The sequence below is a fragment of the Xenopus laevis genome, chromosome 4S (assembly GCF_017654675.1).
Source record: "Xenopus laevis strain J_2021 chromosome 4S, Xenopus_laevis_v10.1, whole genome shotgun sequence".
Classification (NCBI taxonomy): domain Eukaryota; kingdom Metazoa; phylum Chordata; class Amphibia; order Anura; family Pipidae; genus Xenopus; species Xenopus laevis.
In genome coordinates, this window is record NC_054378.1 from 41721456 (window position 1) to 41746474 (window position 25019).

At 41.6% G+C, this 25019-nt stretch overlaps 1 protein-coding gene across 3 annotated transcripts in view; it reads left to right on the forward strand.

The window, feature by feature from the left end:
* Window positions 1-10882, forward strand: part of tat.S (tyrosine aminotransferase S homeolog) — a 32310-nt gene extending 21428 nt beyond the window's left edge. For all 3 annotated transcript variants that reach the window (XM_041561158.1, XM_041561159.1, XM_018260536.2), the window contains 9 exons: window positions 117-184; window positions 694-852; window positions 2091-2229; window positions 2622-2674; window positions 7055-7207; window positions 8080-8208; window positions 8752-8835; window positions 9294-9392; window positions 9848-10882. In XM_041561158.1, the coding sequence (XP_041417092.1) occupies window positions 117-184; window positions 694-852; window positions 2091-2229; window positions 2622-2674; window positions 7055-7207; window positions 8080-8208; window positions 8752-8835; window positions 9294-9392; window positions 9848-9991 (1028 nt within the window). In that variant the 3' untranslated portion in view covers window positions 9992-10882. The remainder of the gene's footprint in view (window positions 1-116; window positions 185-693; window positions 853-2090; window positions 2230-2621; window positions 2675-7054; window positions 7208-8079; window positions 8209-8751; window positions 8836-9293; window positions 9393-9847) is intronic.
* Window positions 10883-25019: the final 14137 nt, after the last annotated feature.

Consider the following 25019-nt stretch of genomic DNA (forward strand, 5'->3'; position numbering starts at 1 on the left):
GCAGGTATATAGATTAAACAGAATTTTACACATTTTACTAATTTATTAATGTTTTCTACTCACTACCACTATTCTAAGTACATTGGCCAATAACATCTTCTCTATTATTTCTGTAGGTTACTTGTCAAGCCGTGAAGTGGTTGCAAAATATTATACATGCCCAGAAGCACCTCTGGAAGCCAAGGTGGGGTTGTCAAAGATGAATATTAAACAAATGTGATAATTGCAATCATTATATTTAGTATGATTATCTAATCATAATAATAAAAAACTAAAGTTTTGTTGAGTGCGTCTACCAACACTGGTTTATTATGCTAGCACATGCATTTACTTGGCTGATGTCCAGCTGCTCAAAGCTTACATCAATTCTCATGAACTAGCATAATAAAAAGAGGGTTCATTAAATATGCCAATTTTATTTAAAAAAAAAAAAACACTTTCCTAAGATTCCTAACTGCTGGGAATTCTTCGGGTTTGTCAAGTTCAAATTTGAATAAACCTGTCTCTGAGCATTTGCATGTGCAATAAATGCATAGAATAGATTTAACAGGAGATTTCGTTCAAAATAATGTGATAAAGGATGAGATAAGGATATGTTAGTTTTGGGGACATTAATATATTAAAGTAAACATATTAAATTGTGCTTTTTTATGTTGCACTATTTCTAAATATCCTTAATCATTTCCATTCTAGGATGTCATTCTTACCAGTGGATGCAGTCAAGCTATTGAGCTTGCGCTAGCAGTGCTTGCCAATCCAGGCCAGAACATACTGGTTCCACGTCCAGGATTTTCTCTTTACAAAACCTTGGCTCTTTCTTTGGGAATAGAAGTCAAACTATACAATTTGTTAGTGAGTATTATAACATGGGCTATGGCATGTCTATAACCTGGCATCATTTTTTTTTCTGATGGAATGTGCTAGATCATGAACTACTTTTTATTTATAGAACTATCTCAATAAGGGATAATAACCCAAATGAATATTCTAATTAAGTGCCCTTACAGCAAATTAAGGAAACGTGAAGGTCTTTGAGACACTACACACTAGGGATGCACCAAATCTACTATTTTGGATTCAGCCGAACCCCCAAATCCTTTTTGAAAGATTTGCATATGCAAATAAGGCGAGAAAAGGGAAAAAAAATTACTTCCTTGTTTTGTGACGAAAGTCACGTGATTTTAAGAATTCAGATTCGGCTGAATCCAAATCCTGTTATACAAAGGCTGAATCCCAAACTGAATCCTGGATTTGGTGCATTCCTAGAACAAACTAAACTAGATCCACCTTGTGCATAGGTGTATAGACTCCTATATCAGATTTAAAAGTCATTAACTGAATTACACAAATATTTGCTGTCTCTTAATGTGTGCACAGAAAATCCATTTATGCAAATTCAGATGTATTCTTATGAACTAGCTACCATATTGTTTGTCTTGACATAGACATCAGTAAAGCAGTATAATCTACATATAAAGACAGAAAAATAAACGAAACAAACACTGCCCCTAATTAAAGCATACTTTTAGAGTTAAAGGGCATCTCCACTACTCCACTACTACTTTTGCATAATGAAATAAAATGCCATTCTAAGCAACATTCCAAACAAAGAAAGGAAGATTTTCAACAGTTTTACAGTTATTTGTAAATGTAATTGCTCAGGGCCAGGTCTGACAAAGCAGCGCCCCAAAGCCCGCATGGTCTCAGTGCCTGCTGCTTCCGCTCTCCTCCGCCCCCGGTGGCCACAGGGTCCTAGCGCCGGCGCTTTCAGGCACAGAAGCACTGGGGAGCTTCGAGTCCCAGTGCGCCTAAGCATGTGCCGTCCCTACAATTTCACGCCCTAGGCCCGTGCCTTTGTGGCCTCGCCACAAATCTGGGCCTGTAATTGCTGCTTTGAGCAGCATTTGTTTTTCCTCTTTTTGTTGTTTAAAGCCGCTTTCAATAGTAATTACAACAAATAACTTTAAAACCATAGTAAATTTTTAATTTATGTCTTTTGGAAATTTGCTATTGTTGGCACATTCTATATTTATGCATCACGCATCAAACATATCAATTTTCTCTTTCTGAAACCAATGCTACTTTTCCAGCCTGAAAAATCCTGGGAAATTGATCTGAAGCATATGGAGTCATTGGTGGATGATAAAACTGCGTGCATTATCATCAATAACCCATCAAACCCCTGCGGCTCTGTTTTCAACAGGAAGCACTTGCAAAAAATCTTATCAGGTGAGTTTACCACATTACCACTATTGGTTTTTCACTGTGATTTCGATCCTATTCCATTCTGTACCTTTTTTTGTCTGTACTGGGGCCTGACCTAATCCCAGCATATATGGATTATTATGGCTAACAATAGAAATTATTAAACAGATGGCCCACTCACTGGAGAAGAAAAGGCCAACCTAACAAAAAATAAAATATTGCAACTGCAAAGGTATAATATGGTGAGACTTCTGGTGTTACTGTCTCGTGTTATAATTATCACTGATGTTTGAGCCAAATAAACTTTTAAAGGTTAGTCTTTGCTGGTATTTGTAATTCCATCTTTAATGTGGGACTACAGTATAAGGTTGCCTCAAAAATATCATTATAAAACATGTGCTTAACTTTCTCCACAGTGGCTTCCAGGCAGTGTGTACCTATTCTAGCAGATGAGATCTATGGTGATATGGTAAGTAGTCATCTTGTTCATATTTAAATATATATAGCCTGTTAGTTTGACTGTTTTATAATCACACCTCTGAGCCATCGGAATGAAATCAACCATCATTCAAATGAAGTCTTTTCTCCACTATATTCTAGAATCCTGTTCCTAGGCTTCATTAATTATTAAACTGCCAACAAATATGAAAGTGCATCCAGGAATATCTTTAGAAATTTCAGTTATAGTACCTTTATTTCATCTTTATAAACCATGGTAATTAACCCTGGCATAGCTGAAACTGCCAACTACTGGGCAGAAATGAGAAGTGAATTAGGAATGATCTAGGATGCCTGCAAAGCTCACAGTAAAGAGTTTTCATTGCAACAATAGCCAAAGAATGAGGAGAGACCTTGACCTAAAATACCAAATGAAACAGGCTGAAGAGATTTATAGTTATCGGCCTACTGTACAAACACATGCTACAGATGTAAAAGCACTGCATGATATGGAACTGTAGTAAACGAAAGCCACTAAGTAGCAAATAAATAGCTCCACCATTACCTATACCACATCCAGTTTCTTGTACTGGAGTGCAACTAAATTAAGTTCCTTGAGTTAGTTCCTTGAGCTAGGTAAGAAACCACTAAAATCTGATTTCTTCCACCCTACTTCACTGTTAAACACTGAAATTAAAATACTAGTCTTGTTGCCTCTGGTTAACAAGGACCAATCGGCATTCATGCCGTCCAATACAATAGATTGAAATGACCGACCTTCAGATAACTGCAAAATTTGTGGGAAATCTCAGATTTCCTTATTGGATGAGTTCATACCCATCTCACTGCTAGCAAAGTTTACATATTTTACATAATCATAACCAAAGCCCCTACATTGTTTATTTGCAGCCAAATTTACATATGCCCTACTTATCACATGTGTAGATATCCTGAAACCCCTATTTAAGAGCTTAATAAAATTATATTTAATTTTATCTGGCCCAATAAAAACTCCACGCTCTCCTGTAATATTCTTTCTGCCCTTATCACTCAACTGAATAGAACTAGGGAGTTTATAAGACTTTATGTGTAGTGGCAGGGTTTGTGCCAATGCCATACAAAAGCATATATATGGTACTACTCAAAAATAAATCATGAATCAAAAAAGATTGAAAATCAAATATTAAATAAACCTAAGAGGTTTACTCACAGTTCACTCCGGTCCCAGGGTGCAAGTCCAAAACAATATATCAAAAAAGATATGTGAGGACCTCCAGTAGTAAATCAGTTAAAAAATTGAAAACATTTTAAATGTATGAGTGATGACTTGGAGCTGCCTCAGGTCCTCTCTCCTGAAGCCTGTCTTTTGGGGGTAGTGGGAGATATGGTTCCACAGAATCACGTTAAACTTTTGTACCGTACTTTGCTGTTTTATGCTAAAAAGGCCATTATACTTCATTGGCTTCAGCCTGCACCTCCCTCAGTCCAATATTGGATTGCCTTGGTTAACCGCACCTTACCACTTATTAAACTCACTTATGAAGCGCGGGGCTCCTCAACTAAATTTGAGAAGATTTGGGAGAGATGGCTTGAGGTATATCCTAACCCTAATGTTCAGTGATTGCTTTGTCTTTAAACCTGTCCTTGATGACCGTACTGTCTTATTGTAATGCCTACTGTCTTCTATTGTGTGGATTGTACATGTTTGATCACACGTGTCTGTTTGATGTGTATTGGTATGTCACTTTGCCTTTTGCTGAATAAAAGAAACTTTAAAAAAAAAAAAAATTGAAAACATTTATTAGGACATAATAAAACCTAACACGTTTTGTGCCTGTTAGGGCACTTACTCATAGGCTCATAGGCTCATAGAGCCTATGAGTAAATGCCCCAACAGGCACAAAACACGTTAGGTTTTATCATGTCCTAATACATTTTTTCAATTTTTTAACTGATTGTTTCTTAACTACTGGAGGTCCTCACATCTCTTTTTTGATATATTAGTTTATAAGACTTCCTATGTTCTATATGGGAAAAAAGCTATAGCAATGCACTGGATGGAACTCTTCTCTCCGTTATTGGAAAAAAATTGATTAACACTCCCCTGGAACTTTACAAATAGACATACTTTAAATTCAATAAAAAGAAACCATTAAAAATAAAAGAATAAACCTTAGCTATCATTTGGTGCCATATTTGGCACTAGTTCCCAATATAGGAAAGGCTCTGGGCAGACATGCATACTAGCAGCCCACCATAGGAACTTGTGACACAGCTGCAGGTAGAAATAATGTATTGTTCTGCCCTGAACTGTGCCACTTTAGAAATTTGGTTCATTTGCTTCCTGTAGATCTTATTATTGCTATGATAGATATTATTCCTACCATTATTCTTAGTCTTTTTATTATCCAGAATTTATCTGTAAATTATCTGAACCTTCAGGTTCTACATAGATTACAGACAACAAATGTTCTTAGTTACAAGCAGCAAATTATAATGGCCATATAAATTTGTAGTTTTTACTGTGTCCCACTGGACTCCTGCTGTGTTTACGGACATGTTTGTGCACTGTATGTGATGAGGTCAGTCTTGTGTTTGTGCAGAAGTCACTATGACTTTGCAGTTTGCACTTGCCTTTGAAATTACCCCTTCTCTGCCAAGACTTTCCATGTAAATGCTTACAGATGTTGCTGTATATTTTCTTCACTATGTAGCAGGAAGATCCACACGCATATGCCTTCTAAAAAAAACGGAAAACTTTTTTAAAGGATGCCTGTGGGTTTAATATCTGTTTTAAATACACATTATACAATAAGTATTTTGCATCATATTATTTATAAAACAGTATAAAAAGTTGTACTGTTTAGAAATGTATATGGATGATTTTAACAGTAAGGTTCAGTTATTTTCCATATAGGGTGTTTCTCTTCATTGGTGTCTTTTAGCCACATGCTAGGGGGATATTAGTGTTTTGAACTTGACATATGGGTTAATGTCAGAATTAGAACCTATTATGGGGCTAACTAACCTGAAATCCATACAAAGACTATCACTAAATAATTCACTGCAGTGATGGCAATGAACTTGAATTAAACTGTGTTGTTAGTTCACAAATGTATTGTCATCATTGTAAGGTCACCAAACCTTTTGCTTAAAGGGTTTTTAAGAAATATAAATTAGAATTTCCATCTTCAAGTCCATGTACGTCACAAAATATCTGTGATGATCAGTGCTTTATGTGATCCTCCCAATACAACTGGGAATCTGTAAAGCTGATTCAAATAACAATGGTCAAATAATAAAAGAACAAAACACATGAATAAATATATATATAAATATATATAGTATAGTCTGTATAAAACACTTAAAACACCCTAGTGTGAAGGTGTTACATAAGTGAATACTATGGGGCACATTTACTTAGCTTGAGTGAAGGATTAGAAGGAAAAAAACTTCGAGTTTTTTTTTTGGCTACTACGACCATCGAATTGGCTACTTCAACTACAACTTCGAATCGAACGATTCAAACCAAAAATCGTTCGACTATTCGACCATTCGATAGTCGAAGTACTGTCTCTTTAAAAAAAACTTCGACCACCTACTTCGACCACCTAAAACCTACCGAGGTACAATGTTAGCCTATGGGGAAGGTCCCCATAGGCATTCCTAGCTTTTTTTGATCGAAGGAAAATCGTTCAATCGATGGATTAAAATCCTTAGTTAGGATCGTTCAAACGAACGAATTGCAGTAAATCCTTCAACTTCGATATTCGAAGTATTTTACTTCGATGGTCGAATATCGAGGGTTAATTAACCCTCGATATTCGACCCATAGTAAATGTGCCCCTAAGTCTCAAATGTACCTATAAAAAATGCCATTCAAAGTGTTTTGTCAAGGGGAATAATTAATTAATAAGAAAAACCCAATGTAAGGCTTAATACAAATCTTCTTTAATGCAATGTCTGTACACATTATTTTGGCTGAATGTTGGAAATAAATAAACATTTAAAAAAAAAAAAAATGTCATAGTGACAATGCAATATTTTTCAACCAGGTCACACAAACATCAAACTCAAAATTGCAGGACGTTACAGCTTGATAGATATCATAAAGGAAAAAGAATTGTATAAAGTGTAATAAATGTATTTAATAACATTCCTCTGCTGAGTCATCTTGCTTGGTAATTTGATAACCTAACTACTGTCATCTCAACTGTCACATAAAGAAGAAATATTACCTCTATATTACAGTTATTATCCTAACAGTGCCTTCATACACATCACTAAAACAAAGCTTAACCTCTGTACTGTACATGGGGACTGCAGCCTCCATATCACAAATAAATGTACAGTAAAATGGATACAATGACAAAACACCTCTATTGTTTATTAAATCACTATTTTTTTTTAGGTTTTTGAGGAAGGGGCGTTTCAGGCTTTAGCGCCCCTAAGCAACAATATTCCAATCCTGTCGTGCGGTGGGCTTGCCAAGAGGTGGCTTGTGCCTGGCTGGAGGTTGGGATGGATTCTAATCCATGACCGGAAAGAGATTTTTGGAAAAGAGGTAAAGACCCCATTATATTTAATGCTTTTGGGTTCCAAGCCGTGGAATTAATCAGTTAGTTTAACAACAGTTTCATTTTAATGGTTTTAGAGGTTTTTGAAACCATGACTAAACTCACTTTCTTTAAAAGAACGAATTTCCCAAAAAAATCCAAACTAAAAAAGCATGAATGGGAAAACTCGCAGAAAAGTCATGAAAACGGTGACTTTTTCAACTTGTCGTGCAATAACTAAGACTTTTTCATATTGTCGCACAAAAGCCAGCGTCAAAGACACCCGAAAACCTCTAAAACCACGAATCAGAGAAAAATCTTTCAGTTGTTAAAGGGAAATCTGCCATCGACCTCTACATGATTACAACAGGTTTGAGCTGGAGTAAATTTGGATTTGGAATTGTCATAGTTTTATCACAAAATAATCCCGAAAAAGGTGTGTTTTTTTCCCTGCAAATTTTTCGACTTTTTGGTGTCAATAAACCCGATTTGAAAAAGTTGCAGTGTAATAAATCCGCCCAATAGTCTTGCCTTTAATCTTGCTTGTTAAGTCCTTCCTTGTTTCTTTATTCAAATGTCTGATTGGGATGTCACTCAGTACACTCATATCATTGTCAAATGGTAAATTACAATGTATTGGTGACTCTGGGTCAGTAACAATAGACTAGCAGATTTTGTTCCATGACATATATTATTATATGGAAAGAATATCGCATACATATGGAAGCTGTTATCTGATTGAATTAAAACTGAAAAACAGTTGGAACTATAAATGGAAACTCTAACAACTTTATAAAATGTGGTCTGCATGTGGTGTTGACTTGGCAATGGCATTGAGACAGCTGTGAAAACGCAAAAAAAAAATAATGTTTTGTTTCAGATCAGAGAAGGCCTTATACGACTGAGCCAGCGCATCCTTGGCCCTTGCACTATTGTTCAGGGAGCCCTAGAGCACATCATGAACAAAACACCACAGGAGTTCTATGACAACACCATCAATTTTACTAAGGTAACTTTACTATTACTGTTTGTTATCCATGCCCATAGGTGGGTTCTGACCATAAAAGTAAGCCAGTCACAGAAGCAGCAAAGAACCATGAGTATTTTAATACAAGTTATTCCTTTTTATTCATTGAACGACAGATTACTTGATTGGCTGAAGTGCCCATCTTGAACTTTCATGTAACCGTTCTTTACATTACATTATTACAGTGCCCACCCCACATGTAACAACCTCTTAACTCTTCCTGACTCTAAAATGGCAATCATACTTTTAAAGTATTGGCCCTTCCAGCAAGTACCTCAGAGTCCCTGAACTTTTAACTGTACTTCTCAGCAAAACTTTAAAAGTAAACTGAACTGAGGTAAAACCCTCTAGGTAACTACGGTATATAAGAGTTTCTACACTCCTCAAATAATTTTAGAGGTTATTAGTTCAGGGCTGTTGGCACCAATACTATTTAACATCCTCCATCTGACCGTACTGTTTGCTTTGACTTATTAATTTTGGACCATCCTCAAAAATCTGTACTTTTTTGTGTGTTTCTTGCAGTGTAACGCTGACCTGTGCTACACTACCCTCAGCTCTGTCCCTGGACTCTGCCCAGTACGACCAGCCGGAGCTATGTACTTAATGGTAAGAGACTGATGACGCTAGTAGCCAAGAGAACATCAGTTTATATGTAAGCCTGCAGTGAGGTCGTATACAAAATAAACAAGAACTTTTGGTGTTGGTAAATGGTTGTTAATGTGCTATCAACCATATGGAAAGAAATACTTCAAATTCATGCTTATAGCAATTTTTAAAACCACTCACATTTTATAAAAGCTAGGAGGACCTAATTCAAAATAGATATAAAAAAGAGTGGATTTTCAGTGTTGAGGACTGATGCATGGTTTTACTCCATGTTAAAATACTGTGAATCCTCAATTTTACATCCCCTCATTTTACATAGTTTTTTGTTTGGTCCCATCTATATATTATGCAGAATACATATCCCTGATTTTACATGTTTCCATTTTTTCTGGACCCCTGAGAAAAAGTGAAATAGGGGGTTTGACTGTATTTAATTATTCATCTAATTTTCTGTGCAGGTTGGAATTGAGATGGAGCATTTCCCAGAATTTGAGAGTGATGTGGATTTCACGGAAAGAATGATCTCAGAACAATCAGTTTTCTGCCTTCCAGCCACTGTAAGTGTTCAGGATTATTACATATCAGCTATTGTAAAATGTAATAATAGACTCCACACACTTTCTTTACTAATAATATGCTTCCTATGGGGGTATCGATAGCAGCGCCCCACAAGTTACCATGGCCAGCAAAAATCTGTTTCTGGTAACTTTAAGAGCTGATTTTCTGTTTTTTGAATTGGAAATTTGGAGTGCAAGAGAGCGTAATTTCGCACTAGGTGAGGAGGGGTCACGGGGGGAGGGGGTCCAAGATGTGCTAAACTAAAAAGCAGCTGCCATTTCTGTCCCCTGGGTAGAAAGTTAAGGTCTGATTGGTCACTGGGGTTACTAGACATGGAGAAAACTTTGCACTTTTTAAATGTAACCCTCTGTTTTCTGTGATTTTTTTAAGAAAGTATTATTGTGAACATTTTCACATTTGTGGAACTATTACTTAAAATGTTTGTTTCCTGTAGTGTTTTGAATATCCCAACTATTTCCGAATAGTCTTGACCGTTCCAGAAGAAATGATGATTGAGGCTTGCAGGCGTATCCGGGAGTACTGTGAAACTCACTATCAGGGCTCTGAGAGCACCCAAGACCTAGAGTGTGATAAATGAGCAGTTTGCTTAAACCCCCATGATGTCTAACTCTGTTTTTAGTGACTCCACAACCACATTCCTTTAAAATGCCATTATTTTAAATCAAAGTTATATTTAAATTGCCATTTTTGACAACCGGAAAAAAATGCATCAGAAAAATGAAAACTGCAGTCCCGCACTACAACTATAGATTCTGTTATTACCAGCTGACGTCAGCTTGTTAATGTCTCTGCTTGAAATCAAATGGACCACCAATATTTATGAAAACAATGGTGGATGTTGGGTTTGAATAGTAGAACACAAGTCACATAGGGATCAGGACCTCTGGTGGCTACAGCTACCTCTAGTGGCACAACTGTAACAAGTGCAAAACACTAATAAAACAATGGCAGCAGTTGGGAGTTCCAAACTGTAAAAAATAAAGGAACAATCAAATAGTTTGAATGTTAATATTCTGTAAGATGTGCCACTGTCTAGCACTTATATATTGATGTCTCTCTGTGTCACATTGTACCCTATAATGGGGCTAGACTAAGTTTAGCTTTAAAGAAAAAAAAAGAAAAGTATGAGATCAGTTAAATGATGACTCCATATGTTGTGTCACATTCCATTTTAGTAAAATTTACATTTGTGTTAATACTCCATAACATCAGTTTGTTATTTCATCAATTGTCCTTATATTTTTTGTATTATGGTATCAATGACTGGCAGACTGGTATTTTGATATATATATATATATATATATATATATATATATATATATATATATATATATATATATATATATGCAGCCATCATGCTTGCATTCTGTATAATCCATAGCTCAAGGTATCTACTATCCTACTTTCACAGGATTCTTACTTCTTATTCTAGCTAAGCAGTAGAGACCTGCCACATAATATTATTTCTATGTACTATGTATATATATATATATATATATATATATATATATATATATATATATATATATATATATATATATATATATATATATATATATATATATATATATATATATATATATATATATATATATATATATATATATATATGCAGCCATCATGCTTGCATTCTGTATAATCCATAGCTCAAGGTATCTACTATCCTACTTTCACAGGATTCTTACTTCTTATTCTAGCTAAGCAGTAGAGACCTGCCACATAATATTATTTCTATGTACCTTATATGTCACACATGTTTTATATATTATATATATCTTACCTGCATGTTATTTCCATACTCTATATATTTCTACTGTAAAGTTATTGTGTTTTTTTATTAATAAAGTTTGTAAATTGAATTTGGTTGACTGGCATTCATTGAAAGTCGTTTCTATGAAAAAATAGCATAGGAATTATGTCAACTAATGTGCAAGGGAACATATATATTTAAAAAGATCAAACATATTCTGTAAAGTAAATTAACCAATTCAGTGAATCATTTTCAAAATGATTTAGTTTGAAAGCCAGTGGGGGATCTGATGCTCATATACCTACAAGGTTGTGTATTATGGATTACTAACATAGCAATGAGGAAACACAGGCTCCTGCCAAGCAATGATGAAAGTGAGGCTGACTGGCTCTTTCTGTCTAAGTGACCTCAGATGAGGGACTTCTTATAAACTAGTGGTGAAAGAATTAAATAAAAAATATATCCCATCCTCTTTTGCAGCAGGTAAGGAATGCATATAGTTACTGCGTGGGAAGATGCCTACGAACTACTATTGTTTGTTATGTGAGCATGGTTAGCTGCCCTTAATCCTCAGATTTTCTCTTTAAATAGTTGTATATATACATAGGATATCAATGAGGACAGATACAGATGGAACGCAGGGATAGCAGCAATGGGAGAAGCAAATCCAGGATAAACTCATCAATCAATAAGAGTTATTTAAACACAGCATTAATATTATCACATTGTAGCATCAGTACACGTGGCAAAGCTAAAAGGAAGCAAAACATTTCCCAACATTAGCTGGTGTGGTCACTGTTGCTTTTTTTTTTTTTTTTTACTCTCACCCCATAATTTAGCCATGGTTGTCCAACATCCAAAAATAAGAATCATTTAGACAACATTGCTTGTGCAAGAGAGCATATAGAGATTTCAGCAATTTTTGGCAACTAAACATGAGTAATGTAGCACTTGTGACTGTATATCACCCTATTAGACTAAGCTCCGCTGCTAGAATCCTTCTTGCAGCCGTTCACTATTTTTTTTCACTTGTGCCTCCATACTTTCCTTCCTGTATCCTTTGTTCCTTCCAAAGCCACGCCTTGTCACTCCATACACCTTTCTCTCTTGCTGCTCTTTACCCTCTTCCAAAGAGGATACCACTTCAATCTCTTCAAAAGTAAGTGTACCTCTTGGAGCACTGGCATAGCATCTCACTCTCTTACCCGTGCCTTCCAATCCACTTTGTGCAGCTCCACCCTGTGTTTCCCTTTGTCCTCTCTCCCTCCTTGGCAACAGAGTAACTTCTGAGAACCATTGCTGTTGCGCCACACACACTTCCTGACTCCGGCCGTCATGGCTGTGTGACATCACGTCCGGGTACACGTCACGTGGAAGTATGCAGAAGCAGTAGATGTGTATCGGCGGGCTCAATATGCAGTGATTTTGGTCCCCTCAAAGCATTGTGCAGGGGGTCCCTGAGTTCTGAAGGGCCCAATGCCACTGAGGTCTAAGGAGACCAGTGTTGCCAGGTCTAATTTTCAAAACAGCCAAAGTCACCTACAAAACCAGCCCAAAACTAGCCAAGATGCACTTCAAAAGTAGCCCAAAAATAGCACATGACAATAGGACTCCTCAATTGACCCTTCGCCTTCAGCTATCCCATTGAACCCCTTAGTTACACACAGTAATGAAACATAAGGAGCCAGAAATGGTGAAAATGGCCACAGCATTTATTAAAATTTTATCAAATAAATAGGACCTTGCCAGCCTCACCCCAAGTTAATATTCAAAGCCAGAATTCCGTAAGGGGTCGCTACTATGCTCTGTCGCTCTTCACTTGAGATCAGCACTATGTCATTATATCCACCATAGGTATTAGGCTGCCTCTACCTACAGAGAGGATGGCCCCAAACTCTGCTACGAGCAGAAGCTGCATCTCTCCCACCATGAGAGAAGTTCAGCAGCCCTGCTGTCGGTCCGGAATCTGCAGTGTGTCGATGATAGGAAATCCAAGCAGGCTGTCACCTAGCACAAGCAGTAGTAGCGTCTGTATCAATCAACCCACTGTGCAGTCACAGGAGAGAACCTCCTTTTTCCCTCTTCTAAATTTACCTGTGCAGTACTCTGGCAAGATCCTACTGTTGCTGTGACAAATAAAAACTTAAATACATGATCAAATATCCACTGTTTTGATCCAGAGGAAGGCAAAAAACCCAGCCTGAAGACAATGCCAATTATGCCTCAAGAGGGAAAAAATTCCTTCCTGACCCCTGTATCAAGCAGTTGACATTCATTTAACATGAATAATAACATGCAAACACTCTCATGTTTATACTGTATAAACCACAATATAACAGTACATGCAGTAATACCTCCACATTTTCTTATTAAAAGATAATATGGGAACATAAAGGGGCAAATTCACTAAGCGCCGAACGCTAGCGTTACTTCGCTAGCGTTTGGCATTTTCGTTACTGCGCAAATTCACTAACGAACGCTGGCGTAGATTCGCTAGTGTTACTTCGCAACCTTACGCCTGGCGAAGTTTCGCTACGGACGTAACTACACAAATTCACTAACGCGCGCAGTGTACTGAACGCTACCTTTTACACTAGACTTCCTTCGCCACCTCAGACCAGGCGAAGCGCAATAGAGTAGATAGTGATTGCTTCAAAAAAAGTCAAAAATTTTTCTAAGTCCCAAAAAACGCTGGCGAGTTTTCTACATTATGGGTGATAGGCTGAAAAGGTCGCAATTTTTTTTGGGGCTCCCCTCCTTCCCCCCTACATTTCCTGACTCATGGCAACACAGTGGGCACATGTGTAGGGCAAAATAAAAATTTTATTTGATGTTTTGAAGGTTGTCTAGGCATTTGTAGTGCTGATACGTATTCCTCCATTGAAACTTGAATTTGGCGCCGTATGCAAATTAGCCTTCGCTAGCGTAACTTCGCTTCACTTAGCGAATCACCGCTAGCGCAACTTCGCAACCTTACGCTACCCCTGAGCGCAACTTTGGATTTTAGTGAATTTGCGAAGCGCTGGCGAAACTACGCCTGGCGAAGTGTGGCGAAGTGCGGCGAAGTTACGCCTGGCGCAACTACGAATCTTAGTGAATTTGCCCCAAAGAGAGACTCCTGACATTTCACAAAATATGCAAAAAAGAGGGGGGGGGGGTCGAATGTTTCTACCTGCTCAGAAGATAAGGAAGTGAACAGCTTCTTCCCCTGACATGACATCCCTCTATTTCATCACCCCCAGCCCAGCTTTCCCCTGCCTTAACTCATTCCTTCTCACCCAGTCACAGCTTAATCTGATTCTGCCAATCTATAAACATAAACCAGTGTAATCTGGCTGCTGGTCATTCAGATCCCTTGTCATGCAGCCCCTGCGTTTATAGCTCCTGGGCTTTCCTATATGTGCAGTGAAAAAGTCTAAAAAAAAGAAATGAATATATATGAAAATATGCCTTTTCAAACTTTTCCATGTAGCAAAATGGGACAGATTCACCTGTCATCGGGGGGGGGGGGGCAGGAGGTATAGGCCCCATAAGTAAGGGAGGGGTGAGAGTTATTTGCACTCTTGCAGGGGAATGTAATAAAAGTCGCAAAGAGCAAAACAATTCGCACCAATAAGACTAAAAATCCACATCTCGCAATGTAATATTCTTCCTTAAACTGTTATTGCATTGCAAATTTTAATTGCGCACTCATAAGAAGTGCTTGAAGGTGTCGTAATCTTTTGGAGCAAACATAACGACTTTTTCAGTAAGAAGTTTTATTACATTGACTGCGCATTGGCGCAAACTATAAAATTCGCAAACGGTCTTTCACTGTCGGAAGTGTTCGCTAAACAGTTTCCGGGCTCGCAAAAGTTATATTAAATTCGCACAAAGCAAAATTTGTTCGCGCAAAGGCATAACTTTTCGCATTGCGAATAGTTTTTCCGTTAGCGATTTGTATTACATTCCCCCATTGGTCTGGTGTAGCAGCAGTGAAAGACGTTCATAGTGTGCAGGCTGCTGCGGATCTTACTCAACTCTCTAAGGGGCATATTTATTATGCCGTGTAAAAAACAGCAGGACAATACGATTCGTCATGTAAAAAACGGCGTAAAAGTCAGTGTAAAATGTTTATGCGTTTTTTCTTAGAGTGAATTCCACCGGAAGCAATGTAAAATAACAGCAGCAAGTCTGGCGTTCACATGGAGTAAAATTACACACACATCATTTGAAATTTTACACAGCTGTTAACACCTTTTTTTGGCAAATTTTGATTTACACATATTCAAGAGAACGTACATGAAGTGCCAGAACGAGGCATTAAATGTTTTAGGTGACTGTAGATGTGATAGAATGGGAATATGTTTCATGATGATGCCTGTTCATTGTTTTAAACATACTGTAGCCTGAAATAAAGCTTTTTGCATTTTAACTGCTGTTTGTGGGACACTTACCTCAACCTTCCTTGGCCCTTCAAATTTTGTTTTACACAGCATAATAAATATGCCCCTAGGAGTAGGCGTAGTGCAAACCTGGCCATGTGACTGCAGCAGGGCAATTTTTCTTAGTGAAAATGGTGGTGAACACTAGTATGACCTGTAACTTGAATTTTTTTTTTTAATGGTCTGAGACCATGGCAATTTTAGGGGAGGGGTACTATGGATTATATTGCTGTGTTTAGGCCAACGATCCATGGCATAAGACTGGACATACTGTTGGTAGGGCTAGTTTTAGAAAATATAAATATATATATATATTTATTATCGACTATGTATATTTAATATTGACTAATATAAATAGAGGGGGCACAGAAAGTTCCTTACTGGGGCCCTGAAAGTATCCATATGGGGCCAAACGTATATATACATACTAAAAGCTATATGTGAATGGTCATATTCTATTGTTCAATATGTTTAGGCCAATATCCTGCACAGCAGATTATCTGCAATTGACAATAGGGCTCATTTATATCTGGAAGTACAGCTGTGCTCTCCTACTTTGAACCCCTTTCTTTAAAATGTACCTGTGTCAAGATGTACCCTTTGCCGTTGTGCTTGGGGATGCTCAGTCTGTCCTGCCTTCTGATCTGAATCGGGTGCTGCTTCACCTATTGAAGCAGGAGAACCTGAACAGGCAGTAGCTCAAGAGTTCCCACCAAGCATCAATAGGCATAGTGCACTTGCACCTAGAGAATCCGGCACAGACATCATTTGTATCCTGAACACCAGAAATTATGCCAGACAGACTTCTGTGTAATTGTTTCTGATTTGTGGTTAAATGTGAATGCAATTTCATTCATTTTGACAAGCTGCATGCTATTGTATCAGCAGCACCTCAACCCCCACGACTACAATGACGCTGTAATTTTGGTGAAAAAGCTGCATTTGGGAAAAAACGCTTATTTTGCCCAAAATTGCATTTTGCTAACTACAGAATAAATATCTGAATTAAACAGACGGGTGATTTAGACAAGCTGTAGATGTCAAGATGTCTTTAGATCTACTGATCACCAGCTAAAGGTCTACTTTTAGACCCCAATCTACCTTTTGGACACCCCTGCCCTATAGGCTTATCTATCCACAGTTACCATTTCTTTCAGTTTATAAAATGTTTGATTAAACATGATAATTCTGTTCATAGCAAAAAGTTTAAAAAAATATACATTTATTTTTGTAAGGTTAGAGTGTGTTTATGTACTGCTTACATGAATCTAGCTGAATGAAATCATGTCCAAAAGGATCTATATTTTCCCTTAAAGTGAACCTGTCATCCAGACACAAAAATCTGTATAATAAAAGTCCTTTTCAAATTAAACATGAAATCCAATTTCTATTTTTTATTAAAGCATTCATAGCTGTTGTAAGCTCATTTAAAAATCTCAGCTGTCAATCAAATATTGTCTGCCCCTCCTCTATGCCAGTGGCATAGAGGCGGGGCAGACAATTACTTTCACTTTCCATTCAGCACTTCCTAGATGTCACTGCTCTCCCCACATTCCCCCGTTCTCTTTACCATTTAATTGTGTAGCCAGAGCAAGGAAATGGACATCAGGTCCCCCATTCTGGTGCACAAACAAGATTCTGAGATGATACAAGGCTTGCCTTAATAAAAATGTCCACAAAATGGCTGCTTCCTGCTTGCTATAATTATGAATTCCCAGACTGAAGGAAACAAAATTCAAATAATTTATATAGTGTAATTAAAGTTAATTTTGCTTGACTAATGTGATAAAATAGGATTTGGAATGTTTTTTTTGGGTGACGGGTCCCCTTTAACATAGATGCTTTTATAGGAATCACATTAACCTTACCTCATTCTAAGTCAACAATAATACAGAGACTTTCTTTTAAATTATCTTTTCAATGGACAAGTAAACCTTAATAATGAGAAGTATATTCATATTAAATAGTTGATATAATTCCAACCAGATGCCACTGACAGCAGTGATGGAACTACTTCAGGTGCAGGGGGTTCCTGCCAGAGCCACCTGAATGAGGGTGCATGAGGGTGGAGCTTGTATATCTCTAGTTATGAACAGAATGGAAAAACATGCTCCATATTGTAAGAGCTACCATAACTCACTGAACATCTCCTTTTGCCTTCATGACTTTAAAGGAGAAGGAAACCCCCTGGGCGCAAAACCCCTCCCCTGTGTTGCCCCCCCTCCCTCCTCCCCCCTGGCCTACCTGTCCCCCTGGGCAAATGCCCCTAACTTGTTACTCACCCCTCTGCGCAGGCCCTGTCCATGGAGTGTCTTCTGGCGCATGCGCAGTAGGAACAGTTACCGGTACGGATCTACTGCGCATGCGCCAGAAGACGCCGGTCAAAGCAGGAAGAAGACGTGCGTGGGAGAAGATGGCGACTGTGAACTCCGTGGACAGGACCTGCGAAGAGGGGTGAGTAACAAGTTAGGGGCATTTGCCCAGGGGGACAGGTAGGCCAGGGGGGAGAAGGGAGGGGGGGCAACACAGGAGAGGGGGGGAGGGGTTTTGTGCCCAGGGGGTTTCCTTCTCCTTTCAGCTTGGTACATGTGCAGTTGTTCCATCCAGGGGCTTCTGACTGCCCTTGACAGTGAGCAGGCCTTTTACACTATTCCTATCTTGCCAGGGGCCCTAAAGGTCTCCACAGGCAAACATTCATTTCCTAATTTAGCATCAATAATTTAGCATCAAAGGGTCAGAAAATTGGGGGTATTAGGAACTTCACTTGCCTCGCTGGATAAACGGATCTCTCGATATATAATTTTTTTTCTTTTTCTTCTTCACTGCAAATCTGCATCACTGGGTGTCACGAGCGCCGCCCGGAGCAGGTCCAAGAGCTCCGGGCGGCGCGTCCTCTCCTGCCGGCGTCGCTCCCAAGATGGCGGCGCCCATGGCCGCCACGTGGGTAAGCGGCGCCGGCGCGATGACGTCAGTGCGCCGACGTCGGCGCAAGGACGTCAATGACGTCACTAAGGCGCCAAATTCAAATAAAAAGCCTGTTTAGACGCCAGAATGGCGCCCAAGTATAGGATTACCTTCCCTAAAGTGTATCCTGGGTTTCCTGTGTACCTTATTGCCAAACCTTGTTCCTGATCTGTTTCCTGACCCCTTTGCCTGGACTTTGGACCTTGTTGTATTCTGCCTGCCTGTGAACTCTTGCCTGATCCTGACTATTCTTCGTTTAACCCTTTGGACACCGTGACCTTGTTCCCTCAAGAGGGCTTCCTCCTTGATCCTGACAACCTCCCTGGAGGGAGCTCCCGGCTCCCTGACATTATACTTGGGCCATGGATCCTTCTGAGGAAGCCACACCTCATGTCGGACGAGCGCTCCGCGGACTGGCATCCCGCATGGAGGACTACGAAAACCAGCAGGTTCGCATTGGGCAAGCACTCGATGTCCTGCTAGCTCAAGTGCCTTCTGCGTCCTCCACTGCTCCACCTACTGGGGACCCCCCCCATGGCGGCAGCCCCCACGAACACAAGCTACCCGACAGGTGAGCCTCGCATTCCACCTCCCCCTCGTTTCAGTGGGGACCCACAAGCCTGCAGGGGATTTGCCACGCAATGCCAAATTCAATTTGAGTTCCAACCCACACAGTTTCCTAGCGAGCGTTCCAAGGTGGGGTATGTGATGTCTCGATTGGAAGGCAAGCCACTAGAGTGGGCCACGTCTCTTTGGGAGAAGAATTCCCCGCTGACTTTTGATGTTAAAGACTTTCTCCAGGCTTTTCGTATAGTTTTTGATGCTCCAGGTCGGGTTACGAACGCCCCTGCCCGTCTCTTGCAGCTCCGGCAAGGAAGCCGCAGTGTCAATGAGTATGCTATAGACTTCCGAACACTGATGGCGGAGACTTCCTGGTGTGATGACGCTTACAAGGCCGTATACTACCAAGGCCTATCCATCCGCATCAAAGATGATCTCGTCTCCAGAGAGACTCCTGACACCCTGGAAGGGTTGATCGCTCTATCCATTAAGGTGGACACTCGTCTCAGAGAGCACCAGGTGGAGAGAGAGCGCAGTAGACGATTTTCTCCCATGTTGGCCCCTCGCTTTCAAAGGCCGATTCTGCAAACACCCGCTGTTCCTGTGACCCATGTGTCGACGTCTCCCTTGGAGGAACCCATGCAAGTAGGAAAGACTCGCCTCTCCGAGCAGGAAAGACTCCGAAGACGTATGGCAGGTCTCTGTTTATACTGTGGTGGGCATTCCCATTTTGCCAACGCCTGTCCTGCCAAAGCCAAGAGTTTTGTACCCCGAGGTATGTCTCAGGTTTCTCATGTAGGGGGCATCACTCGAGGTTCTCTGGAGAAGTATCAAGAAAATTCACGCAGGCTTCTTCTTCCTTTGCAGATTCACCTGGCAAGTAAGTCTATCTTCGAAAGGGCCTTCCTCGACTCCGGAGCGGATGGCAATTTCATGGATGCCTTTTTTGCCGAACGCATGAAGATTCCTCTCCTTCCATTGTCTTCTCCCCTGCGAATTACTGCCATAGATGACAAACCCCTGGAGTTTGAATTCGTCACAAAGTTCACGGCGGAACTATCTGTACAAGTTGGGGCGCTGCATCAAGAAAAACTTTCATTCTTCATCATCCCCTGTCCTTCTACTCCAGTGATATTGGGTCTTCCATGGTTACGTCTGCATAACCCCACCATAGACTGGTCCACTGGGCAGATCTCTCGTTGGAGTTCATTTTGCCTGCAACATTGCCTTCCGCCAAAACCCCTCGAGAAGGTGAATGTCTCCTCTGCGGAATTAAAGACTTTGCCCTCCACTTACAAGGGATTTTCCGATGTATTTTGTAAAAAGTCTGCAGAGTTCCTTCCCCCACATCGCTCCTACGACTGTCCGGTTGAACTCCTGCCTGGAGCTATGCCCCCCAGAGGGCGCACCTACCCTCTCTCTCCTGCAGAGACTACCGCTATGAAGGAGTACATCCAAGAAAATCTCCAGCGGGGGTTTATCCGCCCTTCTACCTCTCCTGCAGGGGCTGGGTTCTTCTTCGTGGAGAAGAAGGACGGAGGCCTTCGGCCTTGTATAGACTATCGGGGTCTGAATAAGATCACCGTGAAAAACAGATACCCTCTGCCCCTGATTGCCGAGCTCTTTGACCAGCTGAAAGGGGCAAAGATTTTCTCCAAGTTGGATCTCCGGGGGGCCTACAACCTCATTCGCATCCGGGAGGGTGACGAATGGAAGACGGCATTCAACACTCGGGATGGGCACTATGAATATCTCGTTATGCCCTTCGGCCTATGCAATGCCCCTGCCGTCTTCCAGGAGTTTGTGAATGATGTGTTCCGAGATCTCCTAGGAAGGTTCGTAGTCGTATACTTGGACGACATCCTGATCTTTTCCAAGGACCTTGAAAGTCATCGCTCCCAGGTGAAGGAGGTACTCTCTCGTCTGAGGAAGAACTCTCTCTTCGCCAAGTTGGAGAAGTGTGTTTTCGAGGTATCCAAGATCCCCTTCCTAGGATACATTATCTCTCCAGAGGGATTTGAGATGGACCCCGTGAAAGTGTCGGCCATCCAGGAGTGGCCTCTCCCACTGAGTACCAAAGCAATCCAGAGATTCATCGGATTTGCTAATTATTATCGACAGTTCATCCGGGGGTTCTCTTCCCGCATTGCACCTATCCTGGCCCTCATCCGAAAAGGGGGTAAACCCAGCCTGTGGCCTCCATCTGCCATAGAAGCCTTTCAGTCCTTGAAAGAGGCCTTCACGTCTGCTCCTGTTCTTCGACATCCCAATCCTGCACTACCCTTCTGCATCGAAGTTGATGCTTCTGAAGTCGGAGCCGGAGCTATCCTGTCTCAGAGACACTCCTCTGATGGAAAATTGCACCCCTGTGCGTTTTTCTCCAAGAAGTTCTCATCCGCAGAGCAGAACTATGATGTCGGAAATCGAGAACTCCTGGCAGTCAAGCTTGCCCTTGAAGAATGGCGTCACCTCCTGGAGGGTTCTGAAATTCCTGTCCAGATTTTCACTGATCACAAAAATCTGGAGTTCATACAGTCCCTCAAGAGGCTAAATCCCAGACAAGCCAGGTGGGCCCTTTTCTTTTCCCGATTTAACTTTGTTTTGACTTATCGCCCAGGTTCCAAAAATCTGAAGGCCGACGCCTTGTCTCGTAGCTTCACTCCGGTGGACCGTGACCCTGAGAGACAGGAACCAATCATTCCACCAGTCAAGATCATTGCCTCTCTGTATCCCCAATTTGCCGACCAGATTCTGGCTGGGCAGTCCTCGGCTCCTCAAGATACTCCGATTGGCATGGCCTTCGTCCCTCCAGAACTTCGCCTGGCCATCCTGCAACAAACCCACTGCTCCAGGCAAGCTGGACATCCTGGTCCGGCCAAGACCCTTGAACTTTTGAGGCGCCTAGTCTGGTGGCCTGATATCCGCAAGGATGTAAAGGACTTTGTGGCTGCTTGTAATGTCTGCGCCACTTCTAAGCCTAGCCATTCCCGCCCCAGTGGGTTGTTACAGCCTTTGCCGGTACCCTCTCGTCCATGGACACACCTCTCTATGGACTTTATTGTCGAACTTCCTCCCTCCGGTGGGAATACTGTGATCTGGGTTGTTATTGACCGCTTCTCCAAAATGGCCCATTTCATCCCTCTGAAGAAGTTGCCCTCTGCGGTGGAGTTGTCCCAGCTATTTATCCAGTACATCTTCCGCCTGCATGGTTTCCCGGTGGAGATCGTCTCCGATAGAGGCACCCAGTTTACTGCCAAATTCTGGCGTTCCCTATGCAAAGACCTGGGAATTGTTCTTCAGTTTTCATCTGCATACCATCCGCAGACGAATGGGGCAGCTGAACGTGTCAACCAAGCCCTGGAACAGTTCCTGAGGAACCACGTATCCCTCTGCCAGGATGACTGGTCTGATCTCCTCCCATGGGCGGAATTCGCTCATAATAATGCTTGTCATTCCTCTACAGGGAGGTCTCCGTTCATGTCGGTGTATGGTCTGCATCCTCAAGCTTTTCCCCAAGACTTTGTGCTATCTGATGTCCCGGCTGCTGACGACTCCGCAGCCCATATGTCTGCTATTTGGGCTGCTACCAAGTTGAACCTAGAGAAGAGCGCTCTTGTTCATAAGACTTTCGCGGATCGTCGTCGAAGATCCTCTCCTCCCTACAAGGTGGGTGATAATGTCTGGCTCTCTTCCAGGAATATCCGGTTGAAGATACCATCTCCCAAGTTGGGTCCAAAATTCTTGGGTCCATTTCCAATCTTGGAGATAATCAACCCTGTGGCTGTCAGACTCCAACTGCCACCAGAGATGAGAATCCCCAACGTGTTCCACGTGTCTCTGGTGAAACCCGCCATCACCAACCGGTTCTCTGGCGGTCAATCTCCTCCTCCTGCCATCTCTGTGGAGGGTCAACTCGAGTACGAGGTGGAGAGAATCCTAGACTCCAGGATCTCCAGAGGGTCTCTTCAGTACCTCATTCAGTGGAGGGGCTTTGGCCCTGAAGAATGCTCCTGGGAAGGTCACCGTGATGTTCACGCTCCTCGTCTGGTGAGGGAGTTCCACTCCAAATTTCCCCAGAAGCCAAATCCTGGTGGTCCGGAGGCCCCCCGTGAGGGGGGGGGTACTGTCACGAGCGCCGCCCGGAGCAGGTCCAAGAGCTCCGGGCGGCGCGTCCTCTCCTGCCGGCGTCGCTCCCAAGATGGCGGCGCCCATGGCCGCCACGTGGGTAAGCGGCGCCGGCGCGATGACGTCAGTGCGCCGACGTCGGCGCAAGGACGTCAATGACGTCACTAAGGCGCCAAATTCAAATAAAAAGCCTGTTTAGACGCCAGAATGGCGCCCAAGTATAGGATTACCTTCCCTAAAGTGTATCCTGGGTTTCCTGTGTACCTTATTGCCAAACCTTGTTCCTGATCTGTTTCCTGACCCCTTTGCCTGGACTTTGGACCTTGTTGTATTCTGCCTGCCTGTGAACTCTTGCCTGATCCTGACTATTCTTCGTTTAACCCTTTGGACACCGTGACCTTGTTCCCTCAAGAGGGCTTCCTCCTTGATCCTGACAACCTCCCTGGAGGGAGCTCCCGGCTCCCTGACACTGGGAAACCCATACAAATATGATCATATCATCCTGCATTTAGTACAGAGCTTCCTGGCTAGTTTTATATAGTGAATAAAGTACCCCCTCTTGTAAATTATAAGGATATTATAAGATAGTGAGGAGTTTCATGACCATATAAAAACACAAGGCCGAACTCCGAGGTAACTTCCAATATTCTCATATTTTGCAACAGGGGGCATGGGCGCACCTGCCCCCCCCGACACCCCTTCTTTGTGTGAAGCAGAGAGAGGAAGGAGGAGGAGTGAGCAGGGGAGACCCTGGGATCGCATATTAGGACATCCTGAGGCAAAATCACTGTCCTGTATGTGATCTCCTATGCTCGAGGAATGCAACGTCGCACACCTCAGTCCTGGTTCCTCGCTCCTCAGCCGTCAGCTCTTACTCCTCCCTCCTCAGCCATCAGCTCTTACTCCTCACTCCTATCTACTGGGCAGGCACGGATTGGCAATCTGTGGGTTCTGGCAAATGCCAGAGGGGCTGCTGTAAGATGCCATAGAAAGTCAGTATTTAGTGGGGGCTGTTTGGGCCTCTATGTGGGCTGATTGTGCCTCTGTGTACCTGAAATGTCAGGGCCTATTTTAACTCTCAGTCCGGACCCGGTCCTGGGTCCTTGCTTCTTCCCCCTCAGTCGTCAGCTCTTGCTCCTAACTCCTCAGGAACACCTATTGGCTAAAAGAAATGGCATCACATAAAAAAAAAAACGGAAGGTTAAAGAAAGGTTAAAGAAATATCTAAATAAAAACGCTCCAAGAACAAGTAACTATAATCAGGACTCAGGGCTAAATATGTGCACCCTGAGGAGTCAGGAGCAAGAGCTTTCGGCTGAGGAGGGAGAAGCGAGGACTCAGGACGGATGGCTGAGGAGTGAGGAGCGAGGACCCAGGACGGATGGCTGAGGAGGGAGTAGTGAGGAGCAAGAGCTGATGGCTGAGGAGGGTGGAGGGAGGAGCGAGGCATGACGTCTGCCTTTGAGGATGGGTGAGTAAAAAAGCTTGCTATGTCTCATTCCTCTGGCTTAGGACAGCGCATGCAAAATAACGATTTCCTCTGACGTTGTCCTAAAAAGTGTTCCCTCAATACACAAGTTTCAGTGAGTCATGTGACAGAAATGACATCACTACTTACCATTTATAACTGATGACATCAGTACTCACCATTTATATGGATATAATTTAATTTAGATATTCATGCCTTTTGTGTATTATATTAACATATTACACACACATCACATTCACTGTGAAGCAGCCATAATATTAATTATGTGTCTGAAAATTGGTACCTCCTCCAA